The sequence below is a fragment of the Lipophrys pholis genome (genome assembly GCF_963383615.2).
Source record: "Lipophrys pholis genome assembly, chromosome: 21".
In the NCBI taxonomy this organism is placed as follows: domain Eukaryota; kingdom Metazoa; phylum Chordata; class Actinopteri; order Blenniiformes; family Blenniidae; genus Lipophrys; species Lipophrys pholis.
In genome coordinates, this window is record NC_137649.1 from 7,495,431 (window position 1) to 7,513,638 (window position 18,208).

The window sequence follows — 18,208 nt, forward strand, 5'->3', positions numbered from 1 at the left end:
AGGGTCATAATGTTCTAAATATTTATTTTGCATTCAATGTCGAATCGTATTCTTGTTTAAGAACTTTGCTGAAGGCCTGTGTCTGTGTTGTGTCCCAGCACACATGAACTACTGCATGGCCCTGAAACCACCCAGTAGTTACCTGACACTTAACAGGGAATCAATAATGCCTGCCATTTCCTTCTGCGTCCCTGAAGAGAGAATTATATTTCTCAGTATGGCTATTGACAGCGACACAAGAAACACATATGGGATGGCGGAGGAGGATTAGAAAGTGGAGTGCACGGCTGCACACTGCGGTAATTTCACGCCGTGCAAACCGAAGAGAGAAGGAGTGTTTGGACAAACCGCAGACTGGAGAAGCGAAGGAGAAAAAAATCACACAGCCTATTAAATCCGACTCAAATCCCTTTGACTGAAAAAAAAAAAGTGTTTTTACGCAACAACCGATCTTAAGAACTGCTACTGAACCATTTCCTCATTTTGACTTATAGATCTACAAAAAAATGACATTCATAGGGCCACACGCGCGCTCACACGCACAACCTATTTTTGTTGCGCGCATAACTTCACAGTATTAGGTAAAACATTTTGCGGCGTGCGCATTTACGGGAATATTGCAGGGACATGTAAGTGTATTAATAAAGATATATTTTAGGATGAAAAAATTGGAAATTGGCAGCACATTTTTTTGAGATTATCATTATTATTATTATTATTATTATTATTATTATTATTATTATTATTAATTGGCGCACGAACGTATATATATAAAAAAATGCATCAGACCTTTTGCAGCCCGAACGCTACACAAATAAAACTAAAGTAAAACTAAATTAAATGGTAAAATACTAAAATAGCGTGGCATAAAATTAAATATTAGATTAAAAAAAAAACTATCATGAAGCGCATATGTCTCAAACAAATCAAGAAATATTTATTTAAAATAACAAAGCATTTATCTAATACACACATAATTCAATTTTCTGCGTTTTCTGTGTGACCCTATAATTTCCAGAAACCTTCCACGCACAATAAATCTCATCTCTTCCATCCACGTCTCGCGCATTAATGCGCGTTGGTTAAGTATGAGCTCTTAATGGGAAATATAATCTGTGTGGATTACGGTGCAGGAGGTCCTATCAGATTTTGAGTCGGTGTATAACTTGTCATGAGGGGCAGGCCAATAGCCAGGGGCCATTCAAGCCCTGAGAGCCCGGCCGTGGTATAAGATTCCCATTTCCTACATATCAAATATAAACACAAACTCCACGTGGGATGAGAAGTGAGATGAGAAAAAAAAAAGCCGTGGAGGAAGCGGACAGAGCTCAGACTGAAGACCCTCCAAAAGATGTGGGAGAAGTACAGAGGCCACAAGCACAAAACGTAATACAAAGGTAAAGAGAAAAGTGTGACATCCTTTTTATTTGATCATGTTGAAATAAGTAGGAAAAAACGTTTCATAGCTCAAATTTGAGATGAGTCCCTGCCAATTTGACCTCAGTTTGTTTAAAAAAAAAAAAAAAACTCCGAAAATATCAATAAGTGGATCAACGCTATATGATGATGAAAAAGTGTGAACTCAAAAAGCCATACCAACTTCTGCATCCCTCTAACTTCCTAATGGGCAAGTCTTTATTTATATTACAGTAATTTACTTCACATGTCCACAGTGTGCAAATAGTCAAACATGAAAAAGCAATTCTATAATTCACTTTGAACCAAAATAAACTGTGCTTGACTGTTTCTTAACTTTGTGCAACTGAACCAAAGTTCTAATCTGTGACTGGTACCAGTAATAAAAACCCGAAATCAGACTGAAGAGGGGTTAAAAAAAAAGAAAGAAAGAAAAAAAAAAAAAAAAAAAAAGAATCAAGACCAACCTGAGTCCAATTTAATGTGGCTTGAGAAGGTAAGCGGCTCCCAGATCCCCCCTCACTTCTTGGAAGCTCTCATTGCTGGGACGCGGAGCGGAGCGGTCGCTGCGCACAGCTCTCCCTGCCGTCTGCAGCCTGTCACTGACGGGACCGACACACTTCAGCCACTGCTGGCCATGGCCGGCCAAGAGTCCCGCAACAAGTCACTCACACTGGACCAAACTCACGGACAAGACCCTAACACGCGTCCCGGGGGTCGGGCTCGGTGACGGGGCCCTTGACTTCCGTGGGAAGCGACATTATTTTCAGTGCGCGTCAAAGTTTGAGACACGCAGAGGCATGAGACGTGACTGAGCGCGTCGCCGCTGCGCATGCGTCCAGCTGCCATGCGGACACTGTTGGGCGAGGGTCCAAAGGAGTAATGGGGTTCGGGGGTGGGGGGAGGGTGGGGGTTACCAGGATGAGTTCTTATTAATAGTTTGGCCCAAATGACGTGCTCACAGTTTTATATATCCCAACTGAGCAAAAACAACACGCACACTCTGAGCACTATCTATCTATCTATCTATCTATCTATCTATCTATCTATCTATCTATCTATCTATCTATCTATCTATCTATCTATCTATCTATCTATCTATCTATCTATCTATCTATCTATCTATCTATCTATCTATCTATCTATCTATCTAGTTAGTACAAAAGAAAATGCAGTACAAAGTGTTTTACAGAGTAAAATCAGAACAAAAACAGATTGATACCCACCCCCTGCTATTGTGTATATACATACCGCATAATAGCTGACTAAATAAAATAAAATAAAATAGAAAATAAACCTTACAACGAGTAAAAAGGTAACATTAGTTAGAATATATTTGGGACAGCAGAAAGCAGCCACCCGCTCTGGGCCTCATGGTTCTGAAGGATTGTTCCTGCAGTTTTGCCAGTGTTGAGATTCTATCTGATGCCAGGTGGGACAAGAATGATTCAGGCTGGACCGATAAACAGTCAACATCAACTCATTTAATCTAAGATGGTTCACCATTTCCGTCACTCTAAGCTCAGTTTGCATAAGTTTACCACTGTGCAACAGGTGCAAATATCACATGCTTTGTGGTTTTGTCTGGACTATAATCTTTGATTTTTATTTCCAAGGCCTGTGAAGAAGTTTTTCATCCAGACGCCCTCTGTGCTTCAAATCTTAAGTCTGTACAAAGATCACTGGCATTTGGACACAATAATCACAAAGAGACTCATTTTGAGGGAATGAAAATCTCCCTTAGCCCCACATTGGATCATAAAAATATTGTCGGCCATCAGGGTGGAAAGATTTCAGTTTCAAAGGACGAGTTCGATAGAGAAAGGCCTCGAGCAACCAGAGCCATTCCTCACCTTTCTAAATGAAGTAGAGGAGGATCATCCACTTCATCACTACCTCAACTCAAAACATAATTCTGCATTTTGAGTTCTACGACTGGAGGACCGGCGATTATACTGAATGTAGCACTTATTTAATTTCCGCCTGTTTAAATCACACATCTATATGTGTTGTTTGTTCATTTTATGCTGTTCGGTTATCAATTCACAAATATAATATTGAAAACAAGGAAGATTTTGGTTTCCACATTCAATGTGTAATAGTGGCTTAAAATGACGACGTTGAATTGAATTGAATTTGGTGCTGGGGGGCCTATTGTGGTTTACATTGTATGTCGTGGTGTGTTAATGATTGTATTCATGACTTGGTCAATGATTTAAATAATCACCAACTATTCAAAGGATCAAAACATCATCTTGAATAACTAAATTGACTAATATGTTTATTCATAAGAACAACTGACCATGATAACAGTCCAATTAAAATAAGCTACACATAATCTCCATCCTCACCTTTGCTTTTATAAAGACTATGAGAAGAATTGTCACAAATATTTAAAAATTAAACCTTGAACCTGAACTAAGTATATCTATTGATACAAACACAATTGTCTCCAAATAACTCTTGACACCTACAAGTCCTGATTTCTTTTGTGATGTTCTTGTCAACAAAACTTGCCCATCATCAGCTATTATAAGATATAAGACACTTAAAAAGTGGAATAGTTTTGTAACACGGTCATCAAGGTAAAAGTGAAAGATGAGGCTTCAAGGCAGAAACAGACTTTGAGGAAACTGACTAGTTAAGACATATAAGATCTTAAAATTTGAGATTTGTGTAATAATGTCAGACGTAAAGTCATATTAAATGGACAACATGATCAAGTCTACCAGATAGAATCTGGACTTTTTTTTAATGATGGCAGAGTTTTCTTAAATCTGACAATTCTGCATCAGTATTTCTATGTATTACTTGACCTTGGCATGTTCTGAGGCGTGGTGAGCCATCGTTCATCCTGCTCGTGCACTCAATGAAGACTCAGTAGCCTAAAAGCACAAATGCACATAAGTAAGTCAACCTTCAAAAAAAGAAAGAAAAGCAAAACAGCTATAATATTGTGGAGGACACACACACATACTTTGTTTGTTTGTTTGTTCAGCTCACAATAAAACGCTCCCTGGGGTTTGTTTCTTCATTTTCTTTTGCAAAAGCACACATGAATATGTAGTTTGCATGAAAGCTAAAATGCAAATCACACAAACAAGCAGAAGAAAGTGTGATGAATGTAGAGAGGAATGATTATGCCGATAAAAGTTAGAAAACATAGAGGAGATGTACACCAAAATGACAAATATAACCCAGCAGAGCTCATATAAATAACGTGAGAGTGATCTCAGACAGCACAGCTTCACAGACACTCCGGGAAAAGATGACAGATTTGGCCACGGCGTGTTGTTTATTTGAAATATTGAATGTTTGTTATGGCTTATGGATTCTGTGGCTGTTGGATCCCGCCGGCCTCGGTTCAGCGCTCTTTTACCATGCTGTCATTTCATTTGAGGTCATGATGTCAGCAACTCCTCCGACTTAGAAACCCTGCTATCCTGCGCACACACACACACACACACACCACACACACACACACACACACACACACACACACACACACACACACACACACACACACACACACACACACACACACACACACACACACACACACACACACACACACACACACACACACACACAGTCTCATATATGTATATCACGAAGTTTGTTTAGTGACTTGAAAACTTTGTAAAGTTTGGTTTGCTTGGCTCAGTCTTGTTCTTAGTGCAGTTGGAATCCACGTTGGTTGGCAGTTGAGAAGAGAAACGTTCAGTTTACAGTGATTTCCATCTGACAAACTGAATAGAAGATTCTCTTTTCTTCGCACCACTGTCTGCAGACACTGAGAATAACATTATCGAGAGTTACGCATCCTGATCTGTGATCCAGTGCGGCGACGCCGCCTCACCACAAAGCGTTTGACTCACTTATCAGATGGAAGTGGACAGGATAAGCACTGCAAAGCCATGTGATGCCATGCGTAGTAGGCATGACCTCACATGATGACTGATGTGTGTGTGTTTTGGCTCCGAATTGGGAGGGTCAAATTCAAACTCTTGGCATTGGCCTCTCGACTGGCATCGGCATGGCAGGCGGTAGCCTGATGCTGGACAAGGGAGAGAAGCAAGAAAAACAATCACTGTATTCACTGACCACAGACTGACAATTACAAAGCAGCACTTTCAATGGACATAAATGTTCATCTGAAAGGTGTTTTTTTTTCATACACAATTAGTAGAAAATTGATGTTGTGGCAACCAAGACGTGATCGTCATGATCACGACCCGTCCATCTAATGTCCTCTTTGAAAGTAAAATATCAGATCACAAAAAGCAGTGCACTGTGGTAGTTGATAGTGAGCTTACGATAGGTTTAGTTCATGTGTTTGGACCACTCAACTGGCAAAGTAGCTTTAATCACTGAGTGTGGTACAGACTGCATTGCCCCTGTGATAAAACGATGCGGCAGGAGCAGTAATACATGACGAGAAGAGAGTAGAACTCATTCATTTCAGGGACATTGCGTGGGTACAGGACAGGTCTCCAGAACAACACACAAGACGAACACTGCGATAAACAGAGACTCAGCGATTATTCTCAAAAGACGTAAACGCGTTCAAAAACACTCATATAAGCGATGCAGGTTTTCATAAGAAACTGAACTGTCCATAGCAGAGACCCCTCGCCGTCAGAGCCGGGGCTTGTTTTTATTTTTGCTTGAAGCCGTCGGGAGGAACGAGGCCTACCTGCAGCGCCCGGGTGCCTCTCTGCAGACTCGGGTCAGAACCCTGCTGCTAAGTGATTGACACATTCTGGCAGAATAAATTAAAACCTCAAGCTGTGACACTGACCAAAATAGCAGGAAGCGGTCTGTGACCTGCAGTCTCTAGTGCCACATGTCAGTGAGCTTAAAAAACTTGGCAGGACATTCTGCACAAAGGAAGCACACGTACAGGTGTTTCTCTCTTTGTGTGTGTGTGTGTGTGTGTGTGTGTGTGTGTGTGTGTGTGTGTGTGTGTGTGTGTGTGTGTGTGTGTGTGTGTGTGTGTGTGTGTGTGTGTGTGTGTGTGTGTGTGTGTGTGTGTTCCAGGTTAATTCAACAGGCGGTCTTAAGGGGAGAAAATGTCCCAGCGTTTGCATGTATCTCACAAAATGAGTGAAAACTAATTGCAGCTTTTTTAATTACACTGAAACCACTTTGGAATTTGAAGGCAGTGGCAGATGGATCTATTTTTTTGGCCAGCTGTTCTCTGGAGGGTGATGCTGGGGTGGGGGGCTAAGCCCCAAGATGTTTAGTGGCATTGGACTGTGAGTTCGTTTGCCAAGTCACAGAGCTCCCGGTTCTTGCCAAGCGGGAGGAGGGGGTGAGAGAAAATGCCATTTAGCTGGCTGGTATTTATAGATATGTGAGGAACTTGTGCTCAGGCCGGGCCGAGGTGCTGACGACGTAAAACGAGAGGACGATTCCAGAAGTCGGGTGTCAGGGCACACAGATAAAAATACCCGGTGAAAGATGGGCCTGGTCATTAGTGGTGCAGTGTGGCATGTGACATGGCAGCATTTCAGAGGTGATTTATGATTATTACTACAGCTAACCTATACCTCTCTTATTCCTGCCCCCACCCTTCATCTCAAATTGGTTTGCCAAATGGAATGGGGTTTATTTCAAGCACTGAGAGCTCAGGGTAAAAAAAAAAAAAGTAAGGGGCATCTTAGACTTTGGCGAAGTGCCACAGATTTCGGTTTCTAACTTTAATACTATACTGAAAAATAACAACATTAAATGAATATTCTTTTGATAATTAGTGGTTTGTGGGGTTGATAGAGAGGATTCTGTTTCCCTCTTTCTATAAACAGAGCAAAGCTGTGGCAGTTACGCAGATGAAATGACTGGAAAATATCAATCAATCCTCGAATCTTGGATGAAGACACGGAGTGAGCTCACCGCAGGTCGCTGCCGTCACTAATTGCCACCTCAAGCTGCCACAGAGAGGAACAAAGGAAACATTTGGCACGTCGTAAATTCCTGTAATGTTCTGTTGCAGAGCCCACGCTCCAGTTACAACTTTCTTTTTTTCTTTTTATAATCTTTACTAGTGTCCAGCAACAAAAAGAGGAATGAAATAGTAAAAGAAGACTTAAGCAAAGTATTAATTGAAGGTTTATGTAGATGCACTGGTCAGAAAAGGCTTGAAAAACTGCTCTTGTGATGTCCCATAAGTTGCCCTGTATTTCAAATCATGATGTGTAACATTGACTTGAACATGAAATTTATTTCACACTTGTTTTCTTCTCCTTACTTTTAATGGTACGGCACAGTTTTCAGTGGATTCCTTTCCAGGCTTTGCTCCCTTAAGGCAGACGCTGGAACACACACTACGTCTCTACTCGCTGAGATCAACTGTGTGTGAGAGAAGTTGAGGAGAGCGATGGAAAGAGCCTGAGAGTGTGAGATTTTGTCCCACATTTAGGGTCCCGGGAGACTTCTCACTTGTGTGAAACCGTGGTGTGCTTCATGTGGAAGTGTGTGCTCTGTGTGCGTCGGGGTTGGGGAGGGGTATCGGGCCGGCAAAATTAGTTTACCATCAGCTGTGCTCCTGCTCTCGGCTCAGCTCCGGGCTGGCTCCAGCGTTTCTTCCAGTTCACCCCACCTAATGGTGGCTCAGGACGGTTTTACTGCTCCACCCTGGGGAGGCTACTGTGGCCAGATCCAGAACACTTGGCTTCATGTCGATTGAATGTTTTATGGTTATGGACATAATATTCAAGTGTAGGAACAGTTACACGAAAATCCGCCCCCACACTGCCAGCTCCAGCCATAATAATTCTGCTGGCTGAGGAAAGGTAAGTGGTACAAGTTATGTAACCGAACACACACCGCGTAGTGTTTCCTCAGTGAGAAGCACAGATAACCCATCCGTGTGATAAACACTGAAGACGGGAGTTTTTACACCTAAAGATGAATACACACAATCTTTTGTAGTTAGGAATATAATGATGGCAATACCATCTGCGTCATGGCAAGACTATACTTTGAAACATTTTAATATTTCTTATACTCCATCTGTAGGAGAAAAATAAAAGACGGCACAGGAGAAAATTAACTGGCAACATGGTGGTGTGTGCTGTCATGTTAAAGCAGTTAGTATTTGATAGCTATAACTGCAGCGGTCAAGGGGCAAATCACTTGCCATTTTCACTGCTGAGAATCTGATGTATGCAGCTTATGTGTGTGCGCGTTATGTGAATGCCGGGCTAAAGGAGAAAGTGTTGGGCGTGAGAGGGGGTGGACTGCGAATAAAAAGGGATTAGGTGTAGTATGACCTTATAGGGATTATGCATATAACAGTAATTTAGTTTCATGCACTACCTTCAGTTTAATTTGGACCTGAAAACCAGCAAGTGTCGCCAAATACCAAACAACTAGGAGACCAGTACGTGCATGTCTTTGTCCAAAGCCATGTTTTTTCTGGGTTTTTTTTTTAGCATAGCCTGCATGTGTGTAATTCAGATGAAGAGTATTCTGTACACAAATCGTCAAATGTTATTTTGCCAGGGACAGCGTAACGGACCACTTGAAGCATTTTGGGTGCTCTTATCTCTTCTTTTTGATTTAGTTGTTCAGTATTTTACACTCACTAAAATGAAAAATACTATATGAGGAAGTCAAGAAAAGCGATCCATTAGCCTTGGCAGTCAACATATCAGCAAATCAGCTGCGCTCGCAGCTGTTCGAGCTTGGCTAACCTCACAGGTCACATGTTCACCTTGCAGATCGTTGAAGTTCCTCCACAGCTATCATACCTGCCATGCTTACATTTCATGCTGCTGTTGGCGCATCGCAAAACATCCGCATACCCAGGGTGTGCGGTGGGACGTGCGGATGTTTTTGATCGCCAGGGACAGTATAGAATATTATTAAGAATATTTGACATTAAAGCACAAAGCAGTTACAACCTTATTTGCATTAATAACTTAATCCATTTGGGGAAATTCCTTTTTTTTCCCCCCAGCATTGATCAGTCCTATGGGATGCAGAGGTGCAGCCACCTCCAGGAAGCTGACGGAGACCTGACAGATCTGTCAGAATCTGTCAGGCCAGCCACGCCCCCGCTGTCCCCAGAATCAGCCATCACTGATCACTTTAAAAGACTATGTTTGATTTGAGGTTTTTTGTTTTGCACTAACTCACAGTGTGTGTCGGCCCACAGTCCACTGCTGCTTTCAAATATACTGTTGAGTCAAAGTTAATGTGTTTATTCATTTATTTAGAAGATGCAAAACGTGTTTATGTGAATACGTGTGTAAAGAGTTGGGAGGGATTATAATTTGAGCAGACCCATGATGTTCACAGCTGTATGGGGACATATCAATTAATATCAAATACAAACACTCACATCATCAGACTGAGGCTCACTTTCAGGGAAATGCTGAGGAATGTCCACTGGTCGGCTCTCTTCAGCTTTCCTTCAGGTTTTTGTAAACAAAACACGGGCAAAGTTGCTTGAACTCCGGCTCACTCTGGTGCTACCCGACAGTGACATGCCCCATCCATGGCGGTGATGCTGCTTTCAGCATGGAATGAGGCGTCAGGCCGGTCCCATGATAAAGACCGACGTGTCATCAAATGTCAGCAGGCGCTCTGAGGAAGACTGTGGAAAGAGTCAAAACTTGTCAGTCAGATAAAAACATTCTTCACTACTTTCTCTGTGAAAAAGAAACTATAATATAACTCGCAGTATTTTGTCATTTCATCCAAAAGGATTCCTCTCACAACATCTGTAAACAATACATAAAGCTTTAGTTTCTGTAAGAATCAAGTCAAACCAGTGTGGTTATGTCCTTCCTCATTCTTTGGCGAGAACAGTTGAGCATGTTGACATATCTTCAAAGGGCAAAGTGCAGAAATAAGAGCACCTCCCATTTTATAGAGAAAAACAATACGGAAGAAGAGATAAGAGGACTGAACCCGCTGCTGCTCAACATATGTGTACATGTTTTTAATGGAAAGTGTGGAAGATAAAGATACGTCTTCTTTTTGAATGTCGCTTTTGATTTTTGAAACTTTTCAGACCTGTACGGATGGACGACGAGAGACTTTGAATCTGTGAAAGTGAGCAGGCTGCGACGCAGGCCGACTCAACAGAATGGCCTCTAAACCATTCCAGTCGGAAGAGGATTGCACGTGCCCCGTGTGCTGCGACTTATTCACGGATCCTGTCCTCCTGTTGTGCGGCCACAGCTTTTGTACCTCCTGTCTTAAGGAGTGGTGGGAACGGAGCAGGATCCAGACATGCCCTGTCTGCAAGGAAGTATTTCCAATGTCTCAGCCACCTCGAAATCTGGCGCTGCGAAACTTGTCTGACACCTTGAGACGAGAGAAGAGTCAGGCAGCATCGGGCTCTGAAGAGCTTTGCAGCCTTCACGGTGAGAAACTCAAACTCTTCTGCCAGGACGATCAACAACCCATCTGTGTGATTTGTAGGGATTCAAAGAAACATAAGAAACACAACTGCATCCCTTTCAATGAAGCGGCAAAGGAAAACAGGGTAACATATGTATTTTAGTTTGATATCTTCCAACATTTGAGGGGATAATGAACCTAAAAATGAGCTATAAATGATCAACTCCCATTCGTAGGTTAAACTCAAGGTTGGGTTGATGTATCTGAAGACGAGTCTGGGGTCATCTGTACATGAAAAAACCCACTGTGAAGGAATGGCCCGCCACATCGAGGTGAGGCTTGTTCTTAATGATAAGAGATATAGCAAATGGTTCATCCATTTCCGGTACGCTGACAGTGTTTTCTCAGTTCCAGGCTCAGCAGACTGAGCAGAGCATCAAAGAGGAGTTTCGGAAGATTCACCAGTTGCTGCATGCGGATGAAGCTGAAAGAGTCGATGCACTGAGGAAAGAGGCCAAGCTCAAAGGCCAAGCGATGAAAACCAGGATTGGAAAATGGAATGCAGAGATCATCTCAATCACAGAAAAAGTCAAAACCGTCAAGAAGGAGATTAATACTGAGGACATATTACTTATGCAGGTAATCAGGGAGGCTCTTGGTGTTTAAAGGACATTTCTTGTGCATATTTGGCTAAATTAAATGTATTAATTTCCTATTCCTACTTCTTTTTATTTTGTAGAACATTAAAGCTACTATGCAGAGGTAAGTTGGGTTTTTAATTTTAATTGGGTTGCATATATATATATATAACGTGTACCTTTTCAATATGAAAAACTACGTTATCTTCAGTTTGCAGCACACACTACCAGGCAATAAAGACCTCTCAGGGACCCTGATCGACCAGGCCAAACACTTCGGGAACCTGCAGTTCTCAATCTGGAAAAAGATGTCAACAAATATAGAACGCAGTAAGCAACGATACATCTGTCTCTCTTTTAAATTTCATCCACAATGTGGCTCACAGGTAGCAATATACAGGTTTGACTGGGTCTTCTGTATTTCTCTGTAGCTTCTGTGATCCTGGACCCCAACACTGCCTGCTCTGATTTGAATGTCTCCACCCACCTGACTTGTATAACAAAAAGCGACAAGCGTCAACCATTTCCAGACAATCCTGAGAGGCTGCGCTCGTCAGACATTCTCGGCTATGAAGGCTTCAGTTCTGGAAAACACAGCTGGGATGTGGAGGTGGGTGGCTACTGGGCGGTGGGTGTGACAATTAAAACCAGAGAGAAATTAACAAGGAGGATCTGGGGAATCTACATGTGTGTATGCACTGGTATTCTGCGTGTTTGTAAAGATTTGAACTACATTGATGAAGTTTCTCAAGACAATTTCCCACAAAAGATCAGAGTGGTGCTTGATTACGACCAAGGAGTTCTCTCATTTTTTGATCTTGTTCGGAAAACCCATGTACACACTATCAAGCACAAGTTCACAGAAACAGTTTTTCCTTACTTTCGTGAAAATGTAAGAATCCTTCAGGTGAAGTGTGGTTGAACCATGACAGACATTCTGCAAAACTGACAAATAAGAAAATGAGGCGACAAAACCAATTTATTTAGCCGCCGGATGCTTAAAAACCACCAAACTATCTTTCGTGATTAACAGTGACCTTTAAAGTTGCATGTATATAGTTTCATGTTACCTGTTTTCGAATGAAATTATCCATTCAAATTTTTTATTTGATTTAAGTATCATGTCAATCATTGCTTAAACTTTCCCTGTTTTTTTTTTCCTTCTTACATTGATGTTTTGTGGGGATTTCATTGTGTTTCTATATCTCCCGTGCAATAAAGAAAACAGTCAAAGTTGTCTAACTGCTGTTGGCGCTGCTGGCTTTGTTAATATCTGTCCATTTAAATCAGTTCATCAGTCAGAACACCGTGGCTGCCTCAAGCAGAGGCCACACACAGCGTCAAATGAAAGCATAATAACCTAAAAATACGTACAACTCCTCCATGTTGGACGCCCCTCATCCAGTGAGCTGGAGAATTCCCATGATGCCCTGCTGCGGCCGACATATCCCTCAGAATCCACACATCGCGCAGTGATGAATCATTATGAAGCAATGGTGGAAGTCGCTGGTGTGCTGCCATCGTCCTCTCTCTCCCTCATCACCACTGACACGCTCACACGCATGAGCCCAAACCTCATCATCGATACCGAATCTCACTGGTATTACAGCTGGAATGCCGGCTATGTTTTTTCAACTAATGAAAGAATGAAGGAAAGCAAACAGAGGGGCCAAATTAAAAGAGGGGAGAAAAAAAATTGTAGGGGCAGAAAACATGGTGAGAAAGAAAAGGAAATTGAAAAAAAAAAAAAAAGAGTGTGGAGGCTGTTGAATGTGCTTTATTATTTTGACTTGAACAAAGTGAATTTTTCTGGTTCGGTAATCCCAATCAGATTTTTTTTTTTAAACCCATACTTGATGGTGACATTTAGAAGAAGTTTGGATGTCTATATTTTAAACATAATGTGTCATTAAAATGTTGCTGTTTTTGTTTTATTCAACTTGTTCCGACGTGTAGTATTTATCTTCAACAGCATGTTACTCGTTTTTTCCTCCAACATGGTCTTTAAACTGTTTGATGTTGACCAGAATGCACCATGGGAGCCACTGATGAGAATAGGTCAGATGTTTTTTTTTAGTGAAACTGCCATTTCTCTACTAATCAGAGAAAATAAATACAAAATCTGCAGAATTGCAAAGATCTGGGCTTTGCTTATATGGAAAATCGTTTTTGTATTGGAACATTATAATGACAATGAATCGCAGTAAATATTAGTGATGTTACTTGCATGAGCTGGAAAGCACACGAGAAAATAATCTGTGTGTTTGTGGAAGATGTCACTCAAAGATGAAGTCATTCAACCATGTAGGCCCGTTGTGTGAGCGCGCCGCTCATGAATCTCACTGTGCTTCTGAAGGACAAAAGAGAAAAGAAATCAATAGATCAGGACTGAAAGATCAAAAATGGATGTAGGCTTTGTCGTCGGGGGCAACGCCGTGGCCCTGAACTGGAGCCAAAACAGTGAGCTCATATCGAATTCACAGACAAATAGAAAGACGACCAAAGGGACGAGTGTTGGTGGATGCAGAGATGTGCCAATTGCCCCGGAGGCTGGAGACAGGAGACATACGGTAACTGTCTAGACTCGGCCCGACACAGTCTGAGTTGGCTTGACTTCCAGAAAGAAACATTTGTGTGGAGGGGAAGTATAATACTGTGCAAGAACATAAAGCTTTTATGATGTTCTAGTTTGTACCCATGGCCAAAGCACTTCATCTAACTTTGGTTTGCGAGATGCTGGATCCCAATTGACACACACACACACACACACACACACACACACACACACACACACACACACACACACACACACACACACACACACACACACACACACACACACACACACACACACACACACACACACACACACACACACACACACACACACACACACACACACACACACACACACACACACACACACACACACACACACACACACACACACGTACAAGCATGCACTCCACACAGAAAAGCACCCAGATACCAGAACTGAACATAGTACCTCCATGTGGCATAAGGGCTAACCACTAGTCCAGGGTCCAGTCCAGACAATTCACCTCCACCCTGCATCAACAGGGACAACACAGGACAGTCGTACGAACAAGCAATTTTAGGGTCACCAGTTAGCCTCCAATTGATGTATTTTGTGACTACGGGAGAAAATGGAGTATATCCGTGCGCACATGGGGCGAACAAGTACCAGAAGAATCAGTGTCATACTTGTTATAAGGTGAATGGTAACCGCTACACCCTCGCCTGGGCCGATTAACCCCCTTTAAACAGTCAAACTTGTAAAGCTGAAGAGGTCGTTTGACCCAAAGGCAATGTGACACAACAAATCACCTATGGTAAAACAAAAAGTAATAAATAAAAAAGTGGTGTTGTTTTGTAACAAATCCTTGACTTTGCTTGTAATTCATCCAACCCTGGCGCAGCGCTGTGAAATCATGATAGCTGCACATTATCAAGCCTGCCAGTGAGCATGACTTACAGTGCTAATGTAATCAGCTATGAACACAACATACTTTATGTGCACAGTTATTGTGCAAATCAGTCCAGCCAGTGGTCAGGGATTCATATTTAGATCAATGGACACACACATGTGCACTTTTATGTGGCTGCTTTTCCATCTGGTCCTTGTTTTCAGGTTCCCTTTTGGTCACTTTCTACTCTCGTTATTGTGGTCTGGATATCTTCAAGGAGCAAGGCTGTGAGTACATGATGCTGTCATATCTCTCTCTCTCTCTCTCTCTCTCTCTCTCTCTCAGGGTTTATTATTTTGTTTGGCAATGATGTTTCGTTTGGAGGCAATCATTGAAGAATTTAAGCAGCATGTGTCCTCAGCAATCAGAATCATGAAATCCCTCCCGGTTACACACACACACACACACACACACACACACACACACACACACACACACACACACACACACACACACACACACACACACACACACACACACACACACACACACACACACACACACACACACACAGACTGATGGTCAAGTGCTGTGATAAAGTGCTGTCTGGTGTTCTCTCACTCTCTAAGCCCCTTGGGAGTAGATCAATATTCACTCCTTATCAAGTTACTGCTAATGTCTTCATGTTTTTAACCAGGCAGTGTGTGTGTGTGTGTGTGTGTGTGTGTGTGTGTGTGTGTGTGTGTGTGTGTGTGTGTGTGTGTGTGTGTGTCTACCACCAGTGTGACCCAGGTTATAATTATCATTAAATGTCGATGAAGACCGTCAGATCCCAAAGCCCTGACTCACAGCGCCCCCTAAGGACATGTATTGAACACAGCAGCTGCAGTGCTTTTCTAGCTTTTCTTTGCTATTTTTTTTATTTCTTAATTTTTTTTTAATCCTAAACCTTCAAAACAAAATCCCTGGAAAGTGAGAAAGGTCGGTCACCTTATGTGCCTTTATAGATGATACACTCTGTCACCAAGTCACCCATTTATTACCAGCTGGACATTCACAATTCTCCACGTTGGACAAATCTCTCACTGTATTTTTTATAAAAAAAAACAAACAAACGTGAAATACACACCATCGAGAACTACTGTCGCACTGTAGAGTAATGAGGTGTGTCGATTCAACTTCACAATTATTGGTTTGGAGCAAACAGGAAGAAAATGGCAAGTTAGCAAGTAATGTCATTTGCCCACTAAAGGGTTAAAGATCAATCCAGAGCTTTGAGGAAGCTGTGTACTTTGATGAGAAGAATATTATCATCGTCCATTATTAGCCTGCTTTCAGCTTCTGTTTCACTTCTATAATTGCTGAGTATCCGGGATGATTCACAGTAATATATCTCCTGTGTCATCATTAGGTAGGATGATTTCTCTAAACTGCACTTTTTTTTAACTGATCAGGAGGACTATTTTATTACCATTTTATTTTTAATTAGTCTAATGTTTGGATTAACTACAACTTGTCCTCAGTTTGATAATCATTTCTACTATGGTTATCATATTAGGCATCTCAGTAAAAACTGAATCTTTAACTCTTACACTCAATGTACTTTTTTTTAATCCGATGCTCAGGGTCACCAGACGAGTGCAGGTCAAATACAAAGAGGCAGATAATCACACACAATTATTTTGTGTTCCTTCAAATGCACGTTTTTCAACTGAGGAATTAGAAAAGACCCAAAAAACCCTTGCATACGGAAAACAGCCCTTCAGCTTAACATTGGACTTGAATGGAGAATTTCTCACTGTGAACTGAAAGTGCTGATTTGTCTTTTGTTGAAGACGGTAAATGACTGAAACACTGATAAACAGCAACTACTGCATTTAAAAGTGTATTAAACATGTGCAATGTAGCGACGATAGTTCTGAGATTGTTTTTAGAGGCAAATGTTTTTCAAATAAGCAAGTATTGTACAATATTTACAGAAATTGTAGTGAAGTGACCTGGATGCACTACTTCTATACACGATGTGGTCTTATTCATTTGGACCACTTCAGGGTCTTGGTTCTTTAATGCATCAAATCAAGACTTTCCTCTTCTTTTTGAATGCCCCACTGTCCCAAATGAAGAATGCCTTGTTTCTCCTTGGCTTTGTTGTTTGATAAATGAAACATTTCCGCCATTAAGTGGCTAAAAACATACATTCTGTTTACTTAAGATTAACTGTTAACACACTTATCTCATAGTAAATCATTGGTGACGGCTAATTCAGCTGAAAGTAGTCATTTTGTGCAAATACAAGGCCAAATATAACATTACACGAAATAAGAAAGTGTTTCACCCTTTTTCACCTTTCCTTTCTCTTACCTCCACTTCTCTTTATCCGATGCCTCATCTCTCCATCTCAATCAATCTTTTCCCTCCCCCTCACTAATGCACTCTTTCATGTGCTCTCCTATTTCTTCCCCTCTCTCTGCTGCCCCCTCTCCCTCACCCTGATGTCTCATGGCTCTTTTGTAGGGCCCTCTACATTTTTGGGGGTAATGCGATCTCCCCCGTTCCTCCCGAGGGTGGTCCACCCCTCCCATTCAAATAACAAGCTCGGGCTGAATGGAGCTGGCGATGAGAGGGGAGACAGTGAGGGAACAAAACTGGAGTGGAGAGTGGGGAGAAAGTGGGATGATGGGTATGTAAAGCAGCCATTAAATCTCGTCATTGTTCATTCATAGCGTGCGCTCTACGGCCATACGTAGTGCGTGGTATCATGCGAGAGCGGATTGTGTGGATCCACGCTGTACCTGTGCCATCTGCCAGGTCCCATTCAGCAGCTGCCACTGTTTCCACTCTAACTCATTATTGTTTTTACAAAAGCTTTCCATAAAAATCTTTAAAAAATTTAGAGTCCCATGTGAGCACCTGCTGGATTTAAGTGCAAAGTTCTCTTTGTTTTGAGCACCTTTGGCCTGTTACGTACCTGTAGCTATGGACCAAGTAGGTTTCATAAATGTATTTTGAAATCTAAGTTAAACCGTGCTTCCATTGCTAAATGAATAACTAAACCTCTCTCCTTGCACATGATGTCTCACGCCGGGTGAAGGTAAACTGTACAAAATACAAATAAATTGCCGGAATTTCTATGATTTATCGCAGTTTTACATAAATGTACTGAAAACAAACTCTGTGATTTGAAATAATTAAGGAAACTGTGATCCCCTGTGGGATCATGATGCCGCACAATTACAGTTTCATCCTGCATAACATATTTGTCATTTTTAATTGTACATACAATTTTCAGGATTGTTGTACAACTTGTCAGCTTAGCATTTCTGTGGGGGTTTTTTTTAAATATATTTTTTTGATTCCATCTATAAGTATATT

The 18,208-nt window shown here is 41.6% G+C and overlaps 2 protein-coding genes across 6 annotated transcripts in view; one reads left to right on the forward strand and one right to left on the reverse strand.

Annotated features, from left to right (window-relative positions):
* The window catches only part of eya4 (EYA transcriptional coactivator and phosphatase 4), a 44,023-nt gene extending 41,785 nt beyond the window's left edge, over positions 1–2,238 (reverse strand). Inside the window, exon 1 of one of the 3 annotated variants that reach the window (XM_080490585.1) lies at positions 1,884–2,238. The gene's annotated coding sequence lies outside the window, so the exon portion shown is untranslated. The remainder of the gene's footprint in view (positions 1–1,883) is intronic. The other 2 variants (XM_080490586.1, XM_080490587.1) reach the window with 2 other exon arrangements.
* An 8,031-nt stretch (positions 2,239–10,269) lies between these two features.
* On the forward strand, positions 10,270–17,967 carry LOC308126370 (zinc-binding protein A33-like). 3 transcript variants are annotated; one of them, XM_080490713.1, is made up of 8 exons: positions 10,294–10,915; positions 11,007–11,102; positions 11,179–11,409; positions 11,510–11,532; positions 11,620–11,738; positions 11,840–12,018; positions 15,061–15,123; positions 17,351–17,967. In XM_080490713.1, the coding sequence occupies exons 1-8, from the start codon at positions 10,514–10,516 to the stop codon at positions 17,372–17,374; spliced, it is 1,137 nt and encodes a 378-aa protein (XP_080346839.1). In that variant the 5' UTR covers positions 10,294–10,513; the 3' UTR covers positions 17,375–17,967. The 3 variants fall into 3 exon arrangements, with proteins under 3 accessions (XP_080346837.1, XP_080346839.1, XP_080346838.1); XM_080490711.1 differs by lacking the exons at positions 15,061–15,123; positions 17,351–17,967 and having other exon boundaries at positions 10,270–10,915; positions 11,840–13,345; XM_080490712.1 differs by lacking the exons at positions 15,061–15,123; positions 17,351–17,967 and having other exon boundaries at positions 11,185–11,409; positions 11,840–13,145.
* The last annotated feature ends 241 nt before the right edge of the window (positions 17,968–18,208 follow it).